This window comes from Malus domestica, chromosome 15 (genome assembly GCF_042453785.1).
Source record: "Malus domestica chromosome 15, GDT2T_hap1".
Lineage (NCBI taxonomy): Eukaryota > Viridiplantae > Streptophyta > Magnoliopsida > Rosales > Rosaceae > Malus > Malus domestica.
In genome coordinates this window covers 21,017,416-21,041,111 of record NC_091675.1, presented here as the reverse complement: position 1 = coordinate 21,041,111, position 23,696 = coordinate 21,017,416, and the positions used below count along the sequence as shown (strand labels likewise).

Here is a 23,696-nt window from a genome sequence, read left to right as displayed (position 1 = left end):
GATACAATTTTAGTTAGATGAAATGGAGGAAAAATAAGCATCTCAAGACTTGGGTTGTTGCTTCAATACAAGTGATAACTGAGGCGTGGGGGTGGTGGGTGGGTGGGTGGGTGGGTCTAATCGGATACAAATCTCGAGTATAAGAGTGAATGTTCTTAACCATTTTTTTTTTCTTTTTGAAAGAGCGTCATTTATTTAACAAATAAAATACTACATTTGAAAAGGCTTAACACATTTCCACCACTGTGATAAAAGATTATTTACGCTTACGAATTCTTATAAAATATAGAACGAGAGGGACACTCAATATGAGTTACATGTTCTCTAGTTTTATTTTTATTAAAAATTTGTAACCGGTTTTATATATTTACCCACTTTCTTTCTGGTGGTACATTTTTAAACCTAACAGATTGATATTTTGGGTTTTGGAAAAAGAGAGTGGCAACATGTTTGGGACAGCGATCAGGTGCATTGCTCGGAAGCCAAAACCTCCGATGAAACCCATAGAGCTCAACACCCCACCTGAGCAAACTCAGACCATCACCAGGGCCATCTTCGACATCGTCAAGGAGCACGGTCCTCTCACCATTTCCGAAACCTGGGATCACGTCAAGGTAATCTCCGACCCCCTTCGCAGTGATTTTGATACGCGCACCAAGTGTTTGATGAAATGATTGAACGGTGTTTTCAGGAAGTTGGGTTGAGAGGATTGACGAGCAAGAGGCACATGAAGATAATGCTGAGGTGGATGAGGGAGAGGCAGAAGCTCAGATTGATATGCAACCATGTAGGGGCTCAGAAGCAGTTTCTGTACACCACTTGGTTTACAAAGCACAACTTCAGGCAGAAGCCAAAGCCAGGAAGTGATTCTTCACAGCCCAAGTCCCCTTGAAGTCTTGTGGATTTTCTTACTAGCTCAGTAGCTTTGTTCTGAGTTGAAATAAAAAAAAAAAATTGAATTGTTTTGCTACAATGGAAAACTTAATCTAAGTTATTAGTAGTAATATTTTTTTTTTTACTTTTTAACATGTCTGTGATTCTTAATTTTACTTTTAATCCAAGCAATTTTTGTAAACAAGAAGATTCGAACTCCAATGCATAGGAAAACACATCCACTCTGACTAATATGGCTCAGCGGGCTTGAACTCAATAAATCCCTAATTTTAGTAGTTCAAGGTGAACCGGCAAATACCAAAATGGAAGGATAAGTAAAAGCAAAGCTTTGCTCAGGATGTTCGTTTAAAAAACTCATCCAATCCCATGCTATAACAAAATCGATCATGTCCTTCATGTCGACCTTTTGAACAAAAGCAACTACCAGCTTGATGTCTTAATATGTACATAAATGTACAGCCCTATTGGAAAATAGAAAAGAGAACCCCGAGGGACGATTATGTCGCCATAAAAGGAAAATCGACCTACTAATCTAGGGTAGTTCATCTTCAAAAGGAGGAGAATAGAGTATGTTTATGAATCTGAGTGGCTCTTGGACTTGCGCAATACTTCCTTCAGAACTGCAGCAATTCTAATTGCCATGTGGTGTTCTAGGAACCTTTCTTTGACCCTTTCGTATCCTCTCTTCCCCATTGTAAGCCTCCTCTCAACGTGAGTGGCGAGTTTTACCATATTTTTCGCAAGAGGAGTGATCCCTTCTTTCCCAATAGGATGCAACAAGCCTGTTGTTCCGTTCACTACAATCTCTGTTGTGCCACCTGCCGCTGTTCCCTGGAAATAAATAAAAAATGTCAATTACACGAGTCAACAAGATTAGCAACCCCGGTATTAGATATTACGCAAAATAACAAGAGGAAGGTTGGTTCATTACCAATACTGGCAGCTGAAATGCCATGGCTTCAATAGTTATCCTACCAAAGCATTCTCCCCGTGCCTATTTGGAAGGGTAAAAAGATATTACAAAATGAAAACGAATATATGAGTAAGATCAATGCCTTAGGGTGAGACTTGCTAGAGAAAGACAGCAATGCCATTGCCTTTGTATGCATTTTATGATTTATCTGTTCGGCTAATTGGGAACTTGTTGACATTAAAAACTATGATTTAGAATTCTATATGCATCAGAAGTTCTATCTGCCACTTTTGGTGCAAACAAGATATCAAATGCATTTTGTAAACGGAAAATGTTTCTAATACCTGAGAATTTTGAACAAGGACATCAATTGCAGCCAGATATGGAGCTACAGTCAGAGTTTTGTCTACAAAATGAACACGATCTTGAATTTTCTTCATCGCTACAAAGTTACGTAACTCACGCTCAAACTTGGTATGAGCAGTCATGTCACTCCCCACAATTACAGCATGCATTCTCGGCAGTTGCAGCTTCTTCTCTTGGATCATTCGCAAGCTTTCATAAAAGGAACGCAAAAACAAATCCTGGCCTTTTCCACGTGAAACGCCTATAGTCATGAAGTGTACTTTAGTGCTCACTGTGTGTGCATAAACTAACCAGAACACTACTTTCTATTTTTTATTTCCCAACGGAAATTAACACAAATTTCACAAGCATACAACAAGATAAAGATAAAAAGCAAATAAACTGGTGAATTCATGGTGAAGCATTATAACCAAATTCATTCAAACCACCAAAACAGATCAAAATACATACTGTTTATGATGGCAAATACAAGATCTTCTCTTCGCACTCCAAGAGACTCCCGGACATGCTCACGCAAAACCTTCTTTGCTATACCGTCCTCAGCAACTTCCATAAGTTCCTTGCTGTTTCCAAGGTGAACGACAAAGGTCTCGGGCATTTTAATACTGCAGAGAGAAAATGATTGCAAATAGTAAACCAAAATTTGATATAAAATAAAAAAGAAAAAGGACAAATATATGAAGCCTACCCCAAACGCTCTCGAGTCCTATTCTCCCAATATCCTGCTGTTACATGTGAATCTATCATAGAACCTGCAACAAGTGGGAGATGCTTAACATAATCCAATTTGAAATAATGGCCACGCATTTCATGAATCCACCACAACACTTTCGGGAGAACACTGGGAACATTTTCCCTAAGAACAACATCCAACCATTTCCCAGAAACCGCAGTGTTCAATACAACCAAATCAGCTTTGAGAGCTGTATTTACAACTTCTTGGCCATTTTCAGAGAGGACCTAGAGATGTATAAAAAAAAGTATTAGACATCTGCAGAAGTTACAGAAATCTAACCTATCAGAAACAAGAAATGGCACACAGAAGACCAAAGCCAGACAAGGCCATAATACAGATCAAATCAAATAGGGAGATAGATTTAATTAGCATAGTTTCCTTTGCAAGTGGCCAATATAGTATGGTTGATCAACAGAATGCTTACGAAGATCATGAAATATTGAGATAATAAAGATAGCTACGTAAAACAAAGACGACAACTAGACTGCAAAAGAAGCGTCCAAAATAATCTCTTAAAAGTGAATTTTGTACCTGCACTCCTCGGTCCAACATCTTATGCCCCAAGCTGTATGTCGTTGCATCTGTATCTGACGATTTCATGGTTGTAACCCAACAAACTTCAGTGCCAACTCCTCTCAATAAAAATGCTAGCTCCATCAACAACAAAGGTCCACCTGGAAGAATGTTCAATATATCATCCCATCAGCAGAGTTTGTAAAATATAAAGAGCAGAAATTGGTTGGAAACAATATACTCTTCATCCAAATATATGGCTAAGGAGGAAGGTAGCTTTCGTGAGTTGTGCTCGAACATGCATACTACTCCATTTATTTCAATATGCCGACAAGTGCATGTAAATATAACAGAAAGAATGTATCCGACATTAATAAAAGTTTGTCTGTTGACGCCTGACAAAATATTGACTCAATAAGTTATTGAAGCAAGGAGAGTCTCTCAACTGAAAAAGAAAAAAAAAAAAAAGAAAAAAAAAAGAGCATTCTTCAAATGACACATTGTACTACAAAATGCTTGGAATTATTTCACCATTACGTGCAATTATACTAAATGCAGTCAATAAGCGTTGACAACTCAAAAACAAGATTATCCCAATAAATAGGTTAATATTCAAAAGACGACAAATATTTTCATGTTGAGTAGTAATATAATGCTTAGATTTGGCAGAATTTTTGTTCTTTTTTTGTTGTTAACTGAAAGCAAAGCACACATCAGTACATAACTGATTTGTGGGCCTATGGCCTCTGGACAAATAATTCATATAACCCTGCTTATCCGGTTATTGAATTATATAAGTTACAAAGTAATACGCGAATATTAGAACAATACAGATGCCGTGTTAGAAGAATCAATAATAGCAGAGAAAGTAAGGTACTCCATTCTTCCGTTCCATAATCTTGATATCACACAAATCCCGAATGAAATCATAGATTAAACTCGAACAAAATGGAAAGGCGTGCAACTGCACCAGGCCGTGTTTCCAAATTCACAAACAAATTAAATTCGACGAGATGAAAAATATAACAAAAAGCATTAACACGCTAAGGAACAAGCTGGCTGGTATTGCTTCACCCATCTCCATAAATACTAGATTAAAAGAGGAAATTTAAAGTAATGAGGCACAGGAAAGAACTTAATGTTAAATGGGTTATTGAAAACCATTCAGTAGTCCGAAAACCAGTTAACTTAATGCTCACAGATTCCACTAAAGAAGAGTGGTATCTTTCATCTAAAGCTGCTAACTTTTCTATGTTTGTATAATCTAAACAAGTCATTAAAAACTTAACACAACTAATTAAGCTAATCGGTGAGCTGATGAAGAAGTAATCAATAAATTTACACACAACAAATATCAAAAATGCATTAAACTTAATTAAATTCATAAAAAATAATAAATAAAATAATGGCGACAGAGACATTACCAGAAAGAGAAAGCTCGTGGGAGACCAACAGCACTAGCTTGGACTTCATGAAGCTGAGGGGGCTAGGACTGGTTCCAATGGGCGCACCCAACGGAACCCTCTTATCGACGACGTCAAGGCCGCTGCGATCGCAGGTGTCGAAGGCGGCTCTGATGAAGAAGGCGATCACGGTGGAGGCGGAGAGCATGACGAGGAAAGCCAGAAGCCACCGCTTCTGCGCCGCGACCCACCCGACCGAGTGCTTGGCCATCGCTAGGGTTTGAAGGGTCCGTCAGGCGTCAGTACGAGTCCCGGCGGCATAATTCTAGGGTTAGGATTTTCGACTGCGGCCGGTGGGGTTCGTACATTTGGCTCACTGCGATCGAGTACACTCGTAAATAACAATAATCTCAAGGCTTTTTTCGAAGCTCTGATGGATTTTGGCGCTCAAATTTTGTGGAATTAATGGGAAAGTTTGAAACTTTAATCGTAATTCTTCTGTTCGGTTGTGTTTGAGGTTGAGAGCTGCAGCTTCTCTCTGCGTGTGCGAGTGTTCGGAGGCCTTTCTGTTTCTGTTTTTTTTTTTTTTTTTTTTTTTTTTTGGAATTTCCAATACATTTTTTCTTTTTTGCTTTTTTGTTTTAGGTATTTGGGGAATATGATATGACATTTTGGAATATGGTTTATTGCGACTTTTTCTTTTTTGGGTTTTTTTTTTTAGTTTTCCCCTTTTCTTTTCAATTTTGAACACTTGTTTTTTTTCACTTTTCTCTTTTTCTTCTTTTTCTTCTTTTACTTTTGAAAAAATAGTAAAATTTTCTCTACCCTTTTCTGGTATGCACAGTACTTAGGTGGACCCCTATTGACCATGTTATTGTCCGTTTAGTTGTAATTAACGGAAATTGAAATTAATTATTTTTTTAATTACTATTTTGAAGATAATTATCTAAAAAAATTAATGAAACTAGAGACATAGTTTATTTATCAAATATGTGTTCAACAAATCAATGATAAGTGACATCAAATCGTCGTATAAATTGTCATTTATGAATGACTAAGCAACAATTAATTTAAATGATGATTTTAAATGGTGATTAAGAAGGTGGGTGTCATAATCACTTTTGTCAATAATAATTAAATGGAAAATAAAAACAAAGGGAGTCTCACACAATATCATAAAAAAAAAATTTGACAAGCGTTATTATCTACGCTAAGGGATGAAGGAGTGGGTTAAGCCTTACAATAGGTGAGCCATAATAACATGGTTCAAATTCGCTTTTGACGAAAATAAAACCTAAAACTTTTTACTTTCAAATAAAATAGAATACCAGTAGACCCTTGTAATTCATTATCAATTCACTTTCTACCCATTATTTAAGCTTGCTCTTTACTATTTTACAAAAATAGCTTCAACAAAAATTCAAACTTTAATTTCTCTTCGATTCAACTCGTCGTCAATTCCGCAATCACCTCAAACACATGCTTGGGAAAATTTGAAATAGGTTTAATTTTATAGGCTTATTTTTTAAATATATCTAATTTTTAATGACTTTTAACCTTTAAAATAGGTTCAATTTTTAGTTACATTGGATTCGTATCAAAAGACTCATCCCTATTTTGGGCAAGGATCCATTATTTATTTTATCAATCGGGTCTAACACGTCACCACTCACGGCCCAATAGTGTACGAGTAGAGCCTTCGTCCCCTTGGCGCCGGTACCAACAGACAGCACATCCCGAGCAATGCAGAGCCGACGACGCCGTTTCGACTCACCTTCTTCTCCTTCTTCCTCTTATCGCACTTTTCTTGCCCTACTTACAGGTCGGTTGCCAATTTCCAATCCGCCATGTTTTCGATAATTAACGGCGGCCTTGCTTTGTCAATTCCGCCCCTTGCTTTGCCAATTTCCAATTTTTTTTTTTTTTTGACAGTTCTTGCATCGCAAGCACTTCAAGCTTCTGCAGTTGTAGTACCGCGATCCAATTGCTACGTTTTCGATAACACTAGCCGCCTTGTCGATTTTGTATCCTAATTAGTATTAAACAGCGTTGATTATGCTTAATTATGATTTTTTGATGAAATGACGTGTTAATTTTCTTAATCTGTTAATTAGAGCAGCTGGATTGGGCATCCGTTTGAGTACGACGGAGGGGTAATTCCAAATTTCCAATTTCATTCTGTTGCATATATATAATCATGTGTTTTGTAGTGTTACTGTAATAGTTCATATTTGTAATCCAGAAGGTGTCGGTTTTAAGTTTATTGTTTCGATGAATCAGGAAACCGACTTGGTGATTCGGTTTTGCAAAGATGTGGAGACTAGATCACAAACGGTAGTCCATATATCCACCATCTTCTCAAGTACTTTACCATTGCCGTTTTATTCTTATTTTTACTAATTATCTGGTTAATTTACCGAGTAAGACATTCGATAATCCATAATGTAACCGGTCCTGTATACGCTTGTTCTGTATCCGTAAGCTTCACAGCTGCATTTGCTATTAAGTTGCCACTTTGGTTAGATAAGAGTAATTTCAGTTGGTGTTCGGTTCGACATACAAGTGCCCTCATTGTAATGCAGGGATATGTAGATTTCGGTCGATTTGATAAGTACAACAACTTTGTTTCTGGTTCAGGACACGTAGACTATGTTCAAGTGAGATTTTGCTTTTGGTTGTAAACAGTACTTGAGTTCAGTTCCTTTCATGTTGTAGGGAAGCTGAGTTTTCATAAATAATGTCTCACTTCTGGATATATGTAGGGGTTTTACAATGGAGACCTGGCAAATTGCGAGACCAGTTATGATAAACAGGGACGAACAGCTCAGGTTGGTTTACGCTGGAAAACTTTCCCACCCTCTAGCATCTTCTTTATTTTCAGAGGTTTAAATTTTTTAAGAAATTGTTACTTTGCAATCACCATCAGTTTACTTCTCATGATTCTGTTTTTTTTTTCTTTTTTTGTTCTGTAAGTTCAGGTAAACATTATATGTGGAAGTTGTTTAAATGGACAATGCAAAGGTTTGTGTACCTTTCATTTCTACGTTCGTGCATGGTCGCCACATATACTAGGAAATGATAGTGTCCTTTTCGAGTATATGGAGATCTGTAATCTTGCACAATATTTGAAATGTATTTGGTTGAATGCTCAGTCGATAAAGTTTATACGGTTACCCTTAACAAATTGGAACACTTGTGATTAAAGGAGGCTTCTGATAAGAAAGGTGGTGAGATTTAGAAGTCCAGGCGAACATAGAGAAGGAGGAAAAATCTGAGTTTCCGGATTACGATTTAAAGTATGACTAGTAGGACTTCCTCACAATTTTTACAAATGGGAAACAGTTTCTGATGGTTTCATTGAGAAAGTGAACACTAGAGTGGGAGGAAGAGAGAAAGTCGTAGGAAACTCCAACTAGCTTTCACAAACCTCACATTTCATACTTAATTAAACCATTGACAGACTTTAGGACATTTGCTGTAATTTAAGGCTGATTTATTATTATCATTTGTTTTCAGGTGGACTTGGATGCATCTGCAATGTCACTTACGAGTCAACTTGCAGGTATTTTGAAACGTTCTTTGGTTTCCACTTTTGTGGCATTAATATAGAAATGTAGTGTTAAAATATTTGTTAATTTAGCTAATCAGTACATCCATGTTGCCAATCCAACACATACTGCATGTTGAATTTTAGCTTAAGAACGAATATGTATCTTTCTTTTGATTCTTGGTAACTCCTTTTTCTAATAATTCCTTCAAATCATGTATTCCTGCATTTGGTTCACATTTATTGGGTCATCATTACACCTGAGGGAGCGTGTTTGTGTGTATTGTGTTTATATTTTGGGCCCGTTTCCAATCAGCTTGAGCTTCTTGGATCAAGGATCACTTTATAGTTTGATTTGCACTAAGAAATTTGAGACGGTCTTTCCAGAAAATATTTGCAATGAGATGATCAGGTTCCCTAGTTATGTTTCTATTTCAAAATGTTGCAGAGTTTTTCTAGAGCTGGCCATTCCATGTGAGAAACCAGGACCCCGTGTATTTAAGGGCTTCACTGTAGGTTTTCATCCACGGTCATGGGAGCTTGTAAGAATGATGTCATTCTCCCAGAGGTACATTAATTTGTTGATGCAAAAGTAAATAATATACTGAATGAATTCTTTATGTACTTGCAGGTTTATGATGGCATGACCCAAATAGGCTATGAAAAATCTCACCATGAGTTTAGGTATGGGATGAGTCATTTAACATCCCCTCCCCCTAACCCAGAAAAGGAAAAGTAGTCTCGATCAATCTGACCTATAAAGTGCATTTTGCAGCTTTGGGACCGAGCAGAGACATGTAACTCTTTATATGACTGCAATTGCTTCCCTTTCCACTTTGGTGCAAAGACCTATTATTAAGGTACTCGACTTCCTTACACTTTGATGCATGCAAAACCTTTTATAATTAAATAAAATGGTCAAATTATATGTGCTTTGTTTGATTAAATATTTGCAGGTCTTACCAGAAAGTGGCCTGGAGTTTAAGTTATCAGGGTCGGGAGCAACTGGGAGCGCGCCTACAACTTTGTCACCGACAATGTTAAATGTTGAATGGAGATGTAAGGGTATCTTTACTGCAGTGGGTGTTGATATCCCTTAATGATAAAGTCTTCTTAATTCCTATTTGTATTTTTCAGGCGAAAGGGCACGTGATACTCCGTATGAAGTGAATATCACTATCCCAGTGGAGGGTTATGAGCCCATCCAGTTTTTTCTTGCCAAAATGTGTGGTAAGCTCATATTGCTGTCTCCTAAGAATCCCCTGTTTCAACTTCAAACAATGGAGAAACATAACCAATCTTAATAGAAAAAGTTCTGGAGATGCAATTTAGTAAATTGTGTTAAAGCGATACTTCTTGCGCTAGAACTTGCTGGTGAAATGTGATTGGCTGATTGAGTGTGTAAATTTGTTGAAAATTTGACACCGATAGTTGTTTGCAATAATATCAACTGAAAGAGCTTGGTTTGCTCAATTGCAGAACATAGGCAGGAGAAAAGTGGAGAGAGTACGACAGGATGGGCTACATTTGGAGTGTTGTCCTGCATGTAAGCCAGTTCGTACTGAAAAATATCCATGCTAAAAATAGTTATTGCATGCTGAAATTCGATAACAAAACATGTGATCTGAGCACCTGTATCATATGCCGTATTGATTGGCAACAAACAGATTATCTAATCTTAATTTTACATGTAGGCTCAAGTTATCAGTAAATTATAACTCAAGTATCAATCTCTACCTTTTATTAGGGAAAAGTTATATATCAATCCAGTATTTCTGTATTTTTATCTGAATTTGATGTTTGAACGATCTGTGTTGGATCAGATTCAGTGTATCATCAACACTGTTTTGTTGTGGAGGGTTTATTTACAAGACTCGAGTTGAACAGAAGGTAGACCTTATTCCTTTGGCTTCAGTGTCTTAGATGGTTTTGTAATTTCCAGTTTTTCATCATAAGGCTCAATTGGTATATCTTCAATTATATATTTAATATTTACGCTTGATCACATGCAGCGTGGGATAGACGCATTGCCAGGCATGACAATTCTATCTGCTTGTTTAGAAACTGTAAGTATACATCACTAGCATTAAGATTTATGTTACATGCCTCGGATTTAGCAAATGACCAATATTTGGTTGCCTTATGACTTATGCATGAAAGGCTTACGAATTTAAACTACCTTTGAGGCCGAAATATGATATTATTTAGTCAGAGATATTCTTATGATGATGAATACCAAAACATGTTGCGTACCATTACTTAGGTAAACGTATAGGTTTTACATTGACAATCATCATGCTTTCTTCTGATTGTTAAGACGGCAATTTCCCTGCATTATTCTAGACCATTTTTATGAGACTCAAATTCTTAGGAACAAATAGACCCTGCAAGATGCTTTAGTTTTAAATTGTAGAGAAACCTTACAAAGCAACTGAGCTTGATCAGTGCCCATATCCTCTGTATACTTTCTAATGGTTCTTAATTTGGGGATACAAAAATAGGTGAGTGACACAAGGCAAAGCTACACCCGACACGAAGATCTTAATACTGCCTTTGCCAGTGAAGCCTCTTGGGAACGTTCTCCTTCTCCTGCTCCTCCAACTAAAGGAACATCGAAGCCGAATGAAAGCAGATACGGTGCAATTTGAACGTTATGACCCTGTGAATATCAGCTAACTTGTACCAGTATCACACACGAGGGGTTTGAAGTTTTACTGCAACATGTTTGTCTTTCAACAGAGACCAAATTTTCATATCACGGTAATATTGTAATTCAAATGATTTCATTTCATACCTGTTTTTTAATCAACAATTATCGTTCATGAGATTTGAAATCAGGATCTCGTCTAGCAAGTCAAAGACTGACAGCGGCTAGACCACATACGCTTTTTCGTTAATATGTCACGTGCAATGTTAGGGATATTCTGGCTATATGTAATGGCATATGCTTTATTTAGGCTTGTGAGATGTCAATTGCAAATTTGCGATTAATGGAGGCTTATAGGAGTAGTTATCCTACCCTGCCTACAAATATTATTTTTATCACAGATTGGACCGTCCAGATTTAACCTAATATTCCCGTTATCATATGCTTTGGAATTTGGATTAGTCTCACTTTTTCTAATATGCCAAAACACGTGTAACAAGAAAACACGTTGAACGCACGACAACAATTTATCTATGAAATATTCAATATTATTGATCCTAATTGTCAAAACGCCACGAGGATAAAAGCGTGATGAATAACGGAAAAGATTAATGATTAACCAAATAAAGGAATCAATGTCAATTCATGAAATAGTAGGGGGAGCAAAAGGAAACAAGAATACAAGACATGAACGTTAGGTTTTTTGGTTTTTTTTTTTCTTGGATACAAGCATATATTTGAGGAGGCAGAAATTGAACACATGGCATCGGGTGCAGATATTATAGAAATGTTTTCTTGTTTAGCAGATGACTAATGAATGCATAATCGTTCACTCTTGGATTTGATATCAAATGTGAAGTATAAATTAATATCTTTTTAGTATTTTAATCTCAACCATTGATGTATTAAACCGAATAGTGGATGATCATAGACACGCAAAAATTAACGTTTTGACCCACTTATGACTACATAACCTTGGATGCGGAAATTGATACACCAAACAACTAGAACTACAAGTCCGTTGTAATTATTAGAGTAAACTTTTATCAACGTGAAAGGGGGAGGAAAAAGATCCTTTTACAGACATTGACAAAATCAGAAACTTCGAGTGATGTAGTTTTGGGGAACAATGTGGTCTTGTCAAACAGAGTAGTTGAGTCTCTTCTTTGTCATCACAAAACAATTAACAACTTTTGTCCCACATGGAACCCCTAGTCAATCACCGCTGTATTCCAATAACATGGTTCGTGTAACTTACGTGACAAGAATTACCCAACAAAATTTTACAGTTCAATTTAAAATTTATACTAGTTTCAATCAAAGAATGTTTCGAAGGAAATAAGTTTTGGCAGGACTGCCTAATTAAAACAATTTTTACAGAGCTAAAGTATAAAGAATTCGTTGTTTTTGCGAGAAGTACCCTATAAATGATGTGATCGATACCCATACTGAAGTATTTCTTGTTTTGAAGATGTAAAAGATGCAAAGCTCCTAGTGGAGTGAGAGGGTTAATTGTTTCTTTCTAATACTTGCATGTCATTCTAGCTGAATTTTCGGAATTCAAGATCTAGAACGATTTATATGGTATACATGTTGACATACTATAATAATGTGAATATTTGATTGACATTATAACCAGTCAATTTTAAAAATCTAGTCGTCCGTTCATATTGCAACATGTGAGTTGGTTATACCACGTGATTGTATTCCAATACAGCACAATAAGTTTTTCGAGATCTGATGGTTTTGCAATCAATTAGTGTAAATATAGTACTGATGGTGAACAAAGGCCAGGTCCATATATTCACACTTTTTCTCTGTCTAGCAAACTTGCATTGTGAGTCAAAAAGATTTGTTCCTCTAAAATAAGCTTAGACCTACTAACTAATTATCATCTTAGTTAGAAACGCATTTACCATAATTATGATTTAGTCAATTTCCCAAAAGCATGAAAGCTACATACCAACTCCCACCTTCTCTTTTGATCCTGTCTACAAACTCCAGTCTCTCTTTCTCTCTCTCTCTCTCTCTCTCTCTCCACAAATATCCTCTATAAATGTCATCAATCCACCCAAAGGATTCAGCAAACCAAAATATTCAAATTTCAAGTCTTTCTTCTTCTCCAAGAAACTGCATCATGGCTCAGTCTATGAGCTTCCTTTTAGCCCTTTCTCTTCTTGCATTATTTCCACCATGTTTCTGTGACAAAACTCCTGGTGGGTATCTCTACGCACAGTTCTATGACCACTCCTGCCCCAGAGCAAAACAGATTGTCAAGTCCGTTGTTGCAAAAGCCGTTGCAAGAGAAGCCCGAATGGCGGCTTCTTTGCTCAGACTGCATTTCCATGACTGTTTCGTGAAGGTCTCCGATCACAAAAACTTCTAATTACACATTTTATGTGACCGAGGCACTTATAAATTGTGTTGCTAACTACTTTGCAGGGTTGTGATGCATCAATTCTGCTGGACAGTAGCCAGAACATAATCTCCGAAAAGAGGTCTGTCCCGAACCAGAATTCAGCGCGAGGGTTCGAAGTGATCGACGAAATCAAGTCTGCATTGGAGAAGGAGTGCCCCAGCACTGTGTCTTGTGCTGACATTTTGGCTCTTGCTGCTAGAGACTCAACTGTTCTGGTAAGTGCTTCTGCAAGTTTTAGCTTTTTTTTTGTATGTTGCATGGTGTGTGACAAAAGCCTAAACTCTATGCTGACTGTCAATTGTTGCATAATATTTCAGACTGGGGGGCCAAGCTGGGAGGTGCCACTAGGAAGAAGAGATTCAATTGGAGCAAGTTTGAGTGGCTCCAACAACAACATCCCAGCCCCAAACAACACATTCCAAACCATTCTCACCAAGTTCAAGTTGAAAAAGCTCAACATTATTGATCTTGTGGCACTGTCTGGTAAATTTTTTCCCAACACAGTATTTTATATGTGACTACATTGTTTTGCAAAATATGGGTGTGGGTCCGCTATTGAACCTGATCGAGCATCGATATTGATCTCCAACTTAACTTTTAAGGATAAAGTAAGAGAATTTTACATGGGTGGACTATAATTTTTCCTTTTACCATCTGTATTGGTTGAGTGATTGACTTAGTTTCAGTATCGTTAGGGTGGAGTAAGCCAATTTTTACTATGGTGGGGAAGGTTAATTTCACCAAATGGATGAACTTTATAAGAATAGCACCACAATTCATTTACCCAATTTTTGCATTATGTTGGAGCCCACCTAGGTTTGCTAGGTTGTGTTAAATCTACCAAATGGATTTAGATGTCTGTTTATATCTCAAAAGACTTTGATGCTATTAGTAATCACCAACTTTTAATTTGTATCTAGCCACACAACTCCAACATGCAAAATCATAAAATTACCAAAATATGTGGGTTCTATCTCAAAAACTTTGGTGCCCTAAACTTTGCTTATGCAGGAAGCCACACCATTGGAAATGCCAGGTGCACCACCTTCAGGCAGAGGCTGTACAACCAGTCCGGCAATGGCCTGGCCGATTCCACTCTCGACCAGTCCTACGCCGCCCAGCTTCGAACCCGGTGCCCGAGATCCGGCGGGGACCAGAACCTGTTCTTCCTGGACTTTGTGAGCCCCACAAAGTTCGACAACAGCTACTTCAAGAACTTGCTGGCCTCCAAGGGACTTCTGAACTCGGACGAAGTTCTGGTCACGAAAAGTGAGGTGTCGAAGAAGTTGGTGCGGCAGTATGCAGAGAACAACGAGCTTTTCTTTGAGCAGTTTGCGAAGTCCATGGTTAAGATGGGGAATCTTTCTCCGCTTACTGGGTCGACGGGAGAGATTAGGAAGAGGTGCAGGAAAGTTAACTCTTAGTTATGATTAAGGGTGAATAATTTTTGTATGCAGTTTGTGTTTTTTTTCTTTTTCTTTTTCTTTTTTTTGTGTGTATTTTGTGCTTTCAAGGATAAATAGTGGGCATCCCATGATGTAATTTAGTGTTGCTGTATTTTAATGGAGATTGCACTTACTTTTTTTACATTTGTCAAACTTCTTTATTTCATTTGGCTTTTTGGAATTTTACTTTAGTAGCTAGACACATTTTAATCGACTTTTTTTCTTTTTTTGGTAAGGTTGTCTTTGTTTTTTTGCTTACAACGAAATATATATATATTTTTTCTAATTGTCTCTATCCAAACCATTGGATCGAACTTAAAGATATGACCTGCCATTTGATGAGTAACTGAGGACAAGGGAGAGAGATATGAAAAGGATGAAGTAATGAAAGAGGATGTCATTGCTAGTAGTAACGACTTGTCACGATCCATCGGTTTATATAGAATCTGTCACATCTCGGGCTTGACTCCACCGTAGTACGATATTGTCCGCTTTGGGCCCCAACCACGCCTTCACGGTTTTGTTTCTGGGAACTCACACAAGAACTTCCCGGTGGATCACCCATCATGAGATTGCTCTCGCGCGAACTCCTTAACTTCGGAATTCCGATGGAACCCGAAGTCAGTGAGCTCCCAAAAAGCCTCGTGTTAGGTAGAGATGAGAATATACATATAAGGCTTACAAGATCCATTCCCCTGGGCGATGTGGGATGTTACAATCCACCCTCTTAGAGCAAGTCCACCCCTAAAGACTTTGCGCCAGCACCCAGCCCATTTATCCACTCATGTGAACAGTGATAGACTCTAATGAACAGTAATAGACCAATGCATCTCCACCCCTAAAACTAAATAGCCTAGTCAATTTTATTAAAATATTATTAATTTTTATTATAAAATAATAATTTGGTTTTTTATTTTCTGACTTCTTCCTTTCTTCTTCTTCTAGAAAAGGACCTCCTCCTCACCACACCAACGCTCCCGCACCACACCATTCCAGAAATTTTTTTATGGTGTAAAATGACGAGGTTGCCCATCTCATCTTCAGATCCCACAGTTTGGATGATGAGTTAGAGGGGTAGAATCGTCTTTTTATCAATAGGGTTTCAGATTGGGGTTAGTTCATTCCCCCTTCACTTCGTTCTTTCTTCGGCGCAGGCATAGCCATGCCGATCCTGGCATGGCAGAGTGGAAGGGAGATAGTGAGAGAAAGAGCGAGTGATAGTGAGAGAAAGAGAGAATGGTTGTCCGGATAACAGGGAGAGAAACAAAGAGGGAGGGGTTGGGATGGTGAACAAAGCCGATCCTGGTCTTCTCGTCGTCGTCTAGCCGGAGCTCACAAAGGGAAGGGGGATATGGTGTTGAATATATGGATTTATCAGGGGAAGGGGGTTGATGAGGTTCCAGGGATCGGGTTCTAGGCGTTGGATGGTGTTCCGGATGAGAGAGACGGTAGCCATGACGTCAACATGGCGTCAAATGACCCGTCTCCTCGTCGTCTCGCCGGAGCTCACAAAGGGAAGGGGGATATGGTGTTGAATATATGGATTTATCAGGGGAATGGGGTTGATGGGGTTCCAGGGATCGGGTTCTAGGCGTCGGATGGTGTTCCGGATGAGAGAGACGGTAGCCATGACGTCAACATGGCGTCAAATGACCCGTCTCCTTCCTCTGTCGATTTTAGGCTGGCCTATGGACTGGCTTGGGCTGGGTGCCAGTCTATTCCACGGGCTGGAGTGAATTGGCTGAGTCCCAGCTTGTTTTTTCCACTAAGTGCCAAGCTATTCCACCTCCAGTGGAACTGCTCTTAGGGGCCCGACGTCCTCGTCGGCATATTTCCGGCCATGGATTGGCTTTGATACCAAATTGTCACATCCCGACCTAGGCCCCCACCACATCCCGGGCTCGACTCCGCCGTAGCATGATATTATCCACTTTAGGCCCCAACCACGCCCTCACGATTTTGTTTTTAGGAACTCACACGAGAACTTCCAAATGAGTCACCTATCCTGGGAATACTCTCGCGCGAACTTACTTAACTCCGGAATTCCGATGGAACCCGAAGCCAGTGAGCTCCCAAAAGGCCTCATGCTAGGTAGAAATGAGAATATACATATAAGGCTTACTGGATCCACTCCCTGGGCGATGTGGGATGTTACAGAATCCATCTCTTAGGCGTACTAAAAAAACATTATTTTCGCTAAGCTTATATAATAAAATAAAGTGAAAGGGTTCACCTCGAAACCAAGGGGGTTCTAACTAATAGCTGAGTCCTGTCCAAACTGCATGAGATAGTTGCCCATCATACAACTCATCAACTTCACTTGCCTCCCATATTCTAGGAGCCCAAACTATGTAATTGAATAAATCCCCCTCTATCCGTTGCAAGTCGAGGATTCCTTCGCCTTCTTCAAACTCTAATTCGTATTGTTCATAGAGAAATCTCTGATCAATGATAGAACACAATCGTCCTAACAAGGAGATTTACAATCACAAGGTCAATCGCATCCTATTAGACCCTGGTTCATTGGTCAGCCTTTGGCACCAGCGAACTGAACCAACTCAAGTAGAAGTTAAGGCCAAGATGTTCCCCAAAATGGCAGAAAGATCTAAGCCAACCTCGAAATTACAGAGCTGGTCGGAATCGTCAGCAATTCCTTCCTCAAAGAATGACGAAGGTTCAGAATGAGAGGCTATTCTAAATGCAGCAAGCAACGCAGAATCATAAGAGGTTTTTATTATTCGAGAAACACGTACCCCGTGGTTGAGTCCATAGATATGTCAGCGACTTTAGCTTAGTAACTTAGTTTAGTTTTTATGTTTCATATTTGTACCGTTTAGATCGGGTTTGTGTTGTCTAGGCGATCTATTGTGGCCTCGCTGTTTACGATGGTTTTTATGAGGGTCTCGATGCTTGGTTTGTCGTGTCTTTTGTTTTTTGTGACAAATCTACTTCGAGACACTCTTAGTCCTAGTGGTCTATTATGGAAACCAATAGGGGTTTAAAATTATAGGTGTTTTGTACGAATCATTTCTGAATCATGAAATTGGTCATTAGAGAATATGTACTCCTCTAACACCTCTTGTACGTGTTGTTCTTAGTAATGGAACACTTTATCGTTATGTTAAAAAAAAAAGTCTTTGAACACTTATTTTATGCAATTAGATCAAATTTAGCGATCAAATATGTATCAACATTAAATGCCTATAGGTACTCAAGAAAAATCGCATCTAATGAGATTCATGAGTTAGGACTAAAGAATTGATAGGCATGAGGCTTGAGGTCGATTAAGATTTTAAGATAAAAACTCACATTAAACAATTTAATGCACTGCATAATTTCATAAAAATGCCCAAACAAAAAGAAAAGAGAAAAAGTTTGGTCGGATATTTGAAACACATTAATATTATGCGTACTACATACCTCTAGTTAGTATACTTTATAAAAACATAAATGAATAAGCATTGCCATAGTGCTTGACTATGCAAGATTAGGATGTGAACATGATATTATCACGAGTAACTTTATTTTGTTCGGTTTTCTATAACTATATATCTACTCATCAACGTGACAATTAAATACTACATTATAATAGACACAATTGTATAAAATTAGGTATTCAGACCAACATTTTTCTTTGACCAAACTTTCAAGCATGCATTTTGAGGGTTAGTATTGGTATGTTTTGAATCATTGTAAAGTAGAAAGTGAATTACAAAGTTTTTTGTGTTGAACGTCTGCAATTTATTAATTAAAAAAAGTATAATTTTTGTATAGATAATACGTCGATTTCTGGCATTAGTGAATTGCACTATTGTGGTTATAGGGAGCTTAAAATATCTTTGTGAGTCTTCCCCGGCACCCAGAAAAGTGGACTGCCGTGACGAAGCCACCAATTGATCATTTGTTTTTAAAATAAGAAAAATTAATCCACTGCTTATTTAAAATCAGGAAAACTAATGAAAATAATTTGAAAATTTTGAGTTTTATCGATAAGGACAAAATAAAGGATAAAGTAAATAGTATCATAATTGACTTTTTAGTGAAAAAATGTGATTTTTCGTTAAAGTTAACAGTATCGGAAGCCTTTCGTTAAAATTACCAAATCAGGAAAACTAATGTAAAGAACTTGAAAATAGGAGTGGTATTGGTACGATTATCGTACCAAAACCCATGTACCAATTACCATACTAAACTTTTGGTATGACAAAATCTATTACCATTACCATGCCAAACTTTCAGTATACCAAATTTCAGCATGCCAAATAGTTCGGTTAGCATTGTATGGTAATGGTAATGGTAATGACCACTTTGTTTTGGACCATTCTTTTAGGCCAAAATTAGATTTTTTTTTTCTTCAACCCAATTCAAGGCCCAAATGTGCTTTGGCCACTCTTTTTGGGTTTCTAAAACTTTTTTATTTAATTATGAGAATTTTATAAATATTCATTTAAGAAACAAGAAGTAAATAGATGAAAGAATTGCCAAAAGAACCCAACATCCCTAAAAAAAATAGTACAAAGATTCATGAATTTCATCTCTACATTCTTTAAAATTGTACAAAAATTAACTTGATAGACGAAGCCAGAGAGAAAGACATCCCAATTTGATGAAGGAGAAGATGAGATGGACAGCGAAGAGAGAAAGAGTTGTCGGAACGGGAGCAACATAGATGAAGCCGATGGCTAGATGAGTGAAAAATGAAGAGTCACAACTCAAGAAGGCTTATGTTTTTTTATTGGGAAAGTAGATGTTAGAGGGTGAGATGATTGGATAAATTACTAGGAAAAAAAATATAAAGTGCATTATAATGATAATAATATCTAATTATATGTATATATATATATATATGAATAAATAAATGGTATAATATTAATAGTAGTGGTACGGTATGGTATATCACTGGTAATGGTTTTGAATACCATTACCGTACTGAAAATGTATGGTACGGTACAAATACCATACCATTACCAATGGTACAAATTTTTTTGGCACAACTTTGGTATGGTAATTTGGCAAAAAATCCACCCCTAACCACTCTCGTATCCACTTCTTTCTCCATCACCACCCCCATTCGAAATTTGAACAACAAGAAAAACAATCTCTGTAATAAAATTATAATTTGGTACCAAATTTTAAATTTACTACAATATGATAGGTAGTTTAAAAATTGGGAATCTTAACGAAACACTTATGGTACTGTTCACTCTTAACGTTAAGGACATTTTTACTTTGCAAAGTTACTCCTAGTATTGTTCACTTACATCTTCATTTTGTCATTTTCATTAAAACTATAACTTGAGTACTTGTGCCTAGTTTTTTAGGACTTTTCATTAGTTTTCCTTTAAAAATTAGGCATAAGAAATTACGTATGAAAGCATCATCTTAAACAAAAAGGTTACTTTTACCAGTTATTTATACTATAATTTGTATCATTTTTCTAATAGAAAATGATTCACATGCGTTGGCGAGTCCTACTTTTATTAAAGAGAATACAAATAATAGTAAAAACACGTGATAAACGTAACATTATATGTCTTGTCCAAATTTATTAAGAGTAAATGAGAGAATGACAGTCGAATAGTGAATGGTCGTGGGCCTAGGCCTTATAATTTTCCAAACCACACTAGTGTGAATGTGCATTTTAACTCATTCTACAAAGTGAAATTTGAGCATCTCTTCGGCCGGCGCAGTTCTTTCTTGGAAGAAGATGCGAAAAACATAAAGCATTCTTTCCTTTGTTTTTTCCCTTTTTGACCCTCTCTTTTTGAATAGTGAATGGTCGTGGGCCTGAGCCTTATAATTTTCCAATCCACACTAGTGTGAGTGTGCATTTTAGCACATTCTACAAAGTGAAATTTGAGCATCTCTTCGGCCGGTGCAATTCTTTCTTGGAAGAAGATGCGAAAAACATAAAGCATTCTTTCTCTTTTTTCCCTTTTTGACCCTCTCTTTTCGAATAGTGAATGGTTGTGGGCCTGGGCCTTATAATTTTCCAAACCACACTAGTGTGAGTGTGCATTTTAGCCCATTTTACAAAGTGAAATTTGAGCATTTCTTTCTTAGAAGAAGATGCGAAAAATATAAAGCATTCTTTCTTTTTTTCCCTTTTTGACCCTTTCTTTTTTACCGACACCGTTCTTTCTTGGAAGAAGATGCGAAAAACATAAAGCATTCTTTCCTTTTTCCCTTTTCCTCCAATTTGTTGATCAATTGAGCATTATAAAGTGCATATATAATGATAATAATACCTAATTATATATAAATGAATAAATAAATGATATAATATTAATAGTAGTGGTACGGTACGGTATATCACTGGTAATGATTTTGAATATCATTACTGTACCGAAAATGTATGGTACGATACAAATACCGTACCATTACCAATGGTACAAATTTTTTGACACAACTTTAATATGGTACCGTTGGTAATTCGGTTGATATGATAATTTGGCAAAAAATTACACCCCTATTTGAAAACCACTTTAACAGTCGTTCATTTAATAAAGAACCAGACATCTTGTACAAACAAGAACGTCATGTTTTTGGGCCTAAAGACTTTGGGCTCATAATCGACTTTTACTTCACAAAGCTCAAACTTAAGCCTTCGTCCCGTAGGGTTTAAGCCTTCTGCGGGTCACTCCCACTCGCGCCATAACAGTAACTCTCTCACTCTTCTCAGAGCTTCAAGGCCATGGACGCTCCAACCTTCTGAAATTCTATGCTCCTCCCACAACCGCCATGCTCAGATAACTTCCTCAAATTCCCTAAAATTACACTCCCGGTCCCTACAAAATGAGATATTTACGATTCATTTCCCCACGTTTTTCCCGCATTCAAAAAACCCTAAACCCCCAAAATCCTAATCCCATTTCATCTCTCCAATCGAAGCCCCAGATTTTCTCTCATGTACTGTGCAATTACACCACCGCTGCACCGGAACAAAGGCCGCCGCCGTCTGGGGCGGTATCGGCGATCGCGGACGAGATCTCGGGCCTCACCTTGCTCGAAGTCTCGGACCTCACGGAGGTTCTGAGGGAGAAATTGGGCGTGAAGGAGATGCCGGCGATGGTGATGATGATGCCCGGGATGGGATTCGGCGGGTTGAGAGGGGCCGGCAAGGGCGGAGCGGCGGCGGCCAAAAGCGAGGAGAAGGCCGAAAAGTTGGTGTTTGATGTAAAGCTCGATTCCTTCGATGCTGCGGCAAAGATCAAGGTGATTAAGGAGGTGAGGACGTTTACGGATTTGGGTCTGAAGGAGGCCAAGGACTTGGTGGAGAAGGCACCTACGCTGTTGAAGAAGGGGGTTACGAAGGAGGAGGCCGAATCGATTGTTGCCAAGATGAAGGAAGTTGGTGCCAAAGTTTCTATGGAGTGAGGTAATTTCTGCATTTCTGTTCCTGCGTTTTGTGATTTTGAATTTGAATGTGTGGTGTGCATTGTAGTTTGGCATTAGGAGATATATACCCTTTTTGAGCTTTTCATTGTTTTTCGGGTATCGTTAAACCCAAGAAAGTTTTCGTAGTATGCTGGTTTACAATTCCAGTTTTCGTAGTATGATTAACAAAAATGCGGGAAATGATGAATTTGTCAATGGGGCTTAACAAAGCTGCTTGCTTGATTTTGCACATTAATGAAAGTTATGAAACCTCTCAGCTAGTCTTAGGCTATTTATTGTTCCTTTGTAAAGGTTACCGAGACTTGAAGGATGCTATATAAGCACTATGAGTTTCAAGTCGTGTCCCGAATCCCGTTTTCATCCAGTCTCTAAATAGTAAATAGATTTCCTTAGTATCTGGGGCTTTATATCATGACTTTGTTGGGGAGCTGGAGAATGTCATGGAAGAATTAGTAGGAAAATCTGTGCTTACCTTGGAAAATAATTTGAGTGAGTGGTTTGTTAGGTACATCATACATCATTGGAAGTGGCTTATTAAATGATTAATGGGCACAAATATACAAGATCTATATGTATTTTAGTGTAGAGTGATATTGGTTGCCCAATTGTAGCGCGTCCAAACGTGCATACGGCTACACACGCAGTTTTGCAGCACACACATAAGCGCACAATAATGTCATCTAAGCAGCCAAATTACTTGTCAATGGTTTCAGGAAATGGCTTTTGACAGCACTTGTTATCCTTGCACGTTACCGCACTCTTTTCTGGTTTGTTGTGGTTATGCAACTTCAATACCTAACGGTGTGCATTTTCTTTTGGTGACTCTCTAGGAGGAGAGAAGCGTGAAGAAATTCAAGGCTCGGGTAGCAAGGATTGTCAAAATGTAGAGTAGCAAAGTAGTGATTCATCACAGTGGAAGTGCAGTTTACCTAGTCTATTAGAAGACTATTGGGGATCTTCATGATGCAAAGCATTCATTTTTGGAAAGCATTCAATGATATAGCTGCTTTAGTTATCTTTCTTTGAGTTCGAATAATGTATCTGCATAAGTTTTGTTCGATTTGTTAAAATCAGTCCTATTGGCTACTTCATTACGTTTATTTTACCAACTGTTGTAGACCTAGCATTTTCATAAATGGATTCACAAAGTTGGAGATTATGATTTGTACGTTGCCAAATTATGTAAACTTCCAGGAACAGTTTAACTTCTTGCATACAACTTGATCGAATCGAAAGAAATGTCATTGACTTTGTAGACCTTCTCATGCAGCGGTTCATGCCTCAACAACTCCGGCTTTATCTTTTTCCGGGGGTCTAAAAACTGGCAACATCAGATCGTACTCATTACCATCTATGTCATACATTCTGGTCATGATGCCTTGTTTAGGATCTTCATATGGTTTCAACGACTGCAA

At 37.9% G+C, this 23,696-nt stretch overlaps 5 protein-coding genes across 7 annotated transcripts; 4 read left to right on the top strand and 1 right to left on the bottom strand.

Annotated features, from left to right (window-relative positions):
* The first annotated feature begins 285 nt into the window (after positions 1-285).
* Positions 286-1,004, top strand: LOC139187466 (uncharacterized). Its single transcript, XM_008339817.4, has 2 exons — positions 286-614; positions 692-1,004. The coding sequence occupies exons 1-2, from the start codon at positions 447-449 to the stop codon at positions 890-892; spliced, it is 369 nt and encodes a 122-aa protein (XP_008338039.1). The 5' UTR covers positions 286-446; the 3' UTR covers positions 893-1,004.
* A 230-nt stretch (positions 1,005-1,234) lies between these two features.
* On the bottom strand, positions 1,235-5,457 carry LOC103401108 (uncharacterized). Of its 2 annotated transcripts, none has more exons than XM_008339821.4 (7): positions 4,847-5,457; positions 3,441-3,583; positions 2,862-3,133; positions 2,624-2,778; positions 2,152-2,414; positions 1,826-1,888; positions 1,235-1,725 (listed from the first exon to the last, which is right to left on the bottom strand). In XM_008339821.4, the coding sequence occupies exons 1-7, from the start codon at positions 5,094-5,096 to the stop codon at positions 1,468-1,470; spliced, it is 1,404 nt and encodes a 467-aa protein (XP_008338043.1). In that variant the 5' UTR covers positions 5,097-5,457; the 3' UTR covers positions 1,235-1,467. The 2 variants fall into 2 exon arrangements, with proteins under 2 accessions (XP_008338043.1, XP_008338044.1); XM_008339822.3 differs by having other exon boundaries at positions 2,152-2,396; positions 4,847-5,454.
* Positions 5,458-6,447: 990 nt separating this feature from the next.
* Positions 6,448-11,419, top strand: LOC103401109 (uncharacterized). 2 transcript variants are annotated; one of them, XM_008339823.4, is made up of 17 exons: positions 6,448-6,647; positions 6,758-6,849; positions 6,940-6,978; positions 7,106-7,159; positions 7,408-7,482; positions 7,588-7,653; positions 7,804-7,846; positions 8,342-8,387; positions 8,821-8,914; positions 9,004-9,056; positions 9,148-9,232; positions 9,329-9,431; positions 9,510-9,602; positions 9,852-9,918; positions 10,196-10,262; positions 10,385-10,438; positions 10,874-11,419. In XM_008339823.4, exons 1-17 carry the CDS (start codon positions 6,569-6,571, stop codon positions 11,018-11,020), a joined length of 1,257 nt encoding a protein of 418 aa, XP_008338045.3. In that variant the 5' UTR covers positions 6,448-6,568; the 3' UTR covers positions 11,021-11,419. The 2 variants fall into 2 exon arrangements, with proteins under 2 accessions (XP_008338045.3, XP_008338046.3); XM_008339824.4 differs by lacking the exon at positions 7,408-7,482.
* Positions 11,420-12,967: 1,548 nt separating this feature from the next.
* LOC103401110 (peroxidase 72) lies at positions 12,968-15,027 on the top strand. Its single transcript, XM_008339825.4, has 4 exons — positions 12,968-13,381; positions 13,462-13,653; positions 13,756-13,921; positions 14,450-15,027. The coding sequence occupies exons 1-4, from the start codon at positions 13,076-13,078 to the stop codon at positions 14,860-14,862; spliced, it is 1,077 nt and encodes a 358-aa protein (XP_008338047.2). The 5' UTR covers positions 12,968-13,075; the 3' UTR covers positions 14,863-15,027.
* A 6,387-nt stretch (positions 15,028-21,414) lies between these two features.
* On the top strand, positions 21,415-23,440 carry LOC103415947 (uncharacterized). Its single transcript, XM_008354227.4, has 2 exons — positions 21,415-22,261; positions 23,112-23,440. Exon 1 carries the CDS (start codon positions 21,679-21,681, stop codon positions 22,258-22,260), a length of 582 nt encoding a protein of 193 aa, XP_008352449.1. The 5' UTR covers positions 21,415-21,678; the 3' UTR covers position 22,261; positions 23,112-23,440.
* The last annotated feature ends 256 nt before the right edge of the window (positions 23,441-23,696 follow it).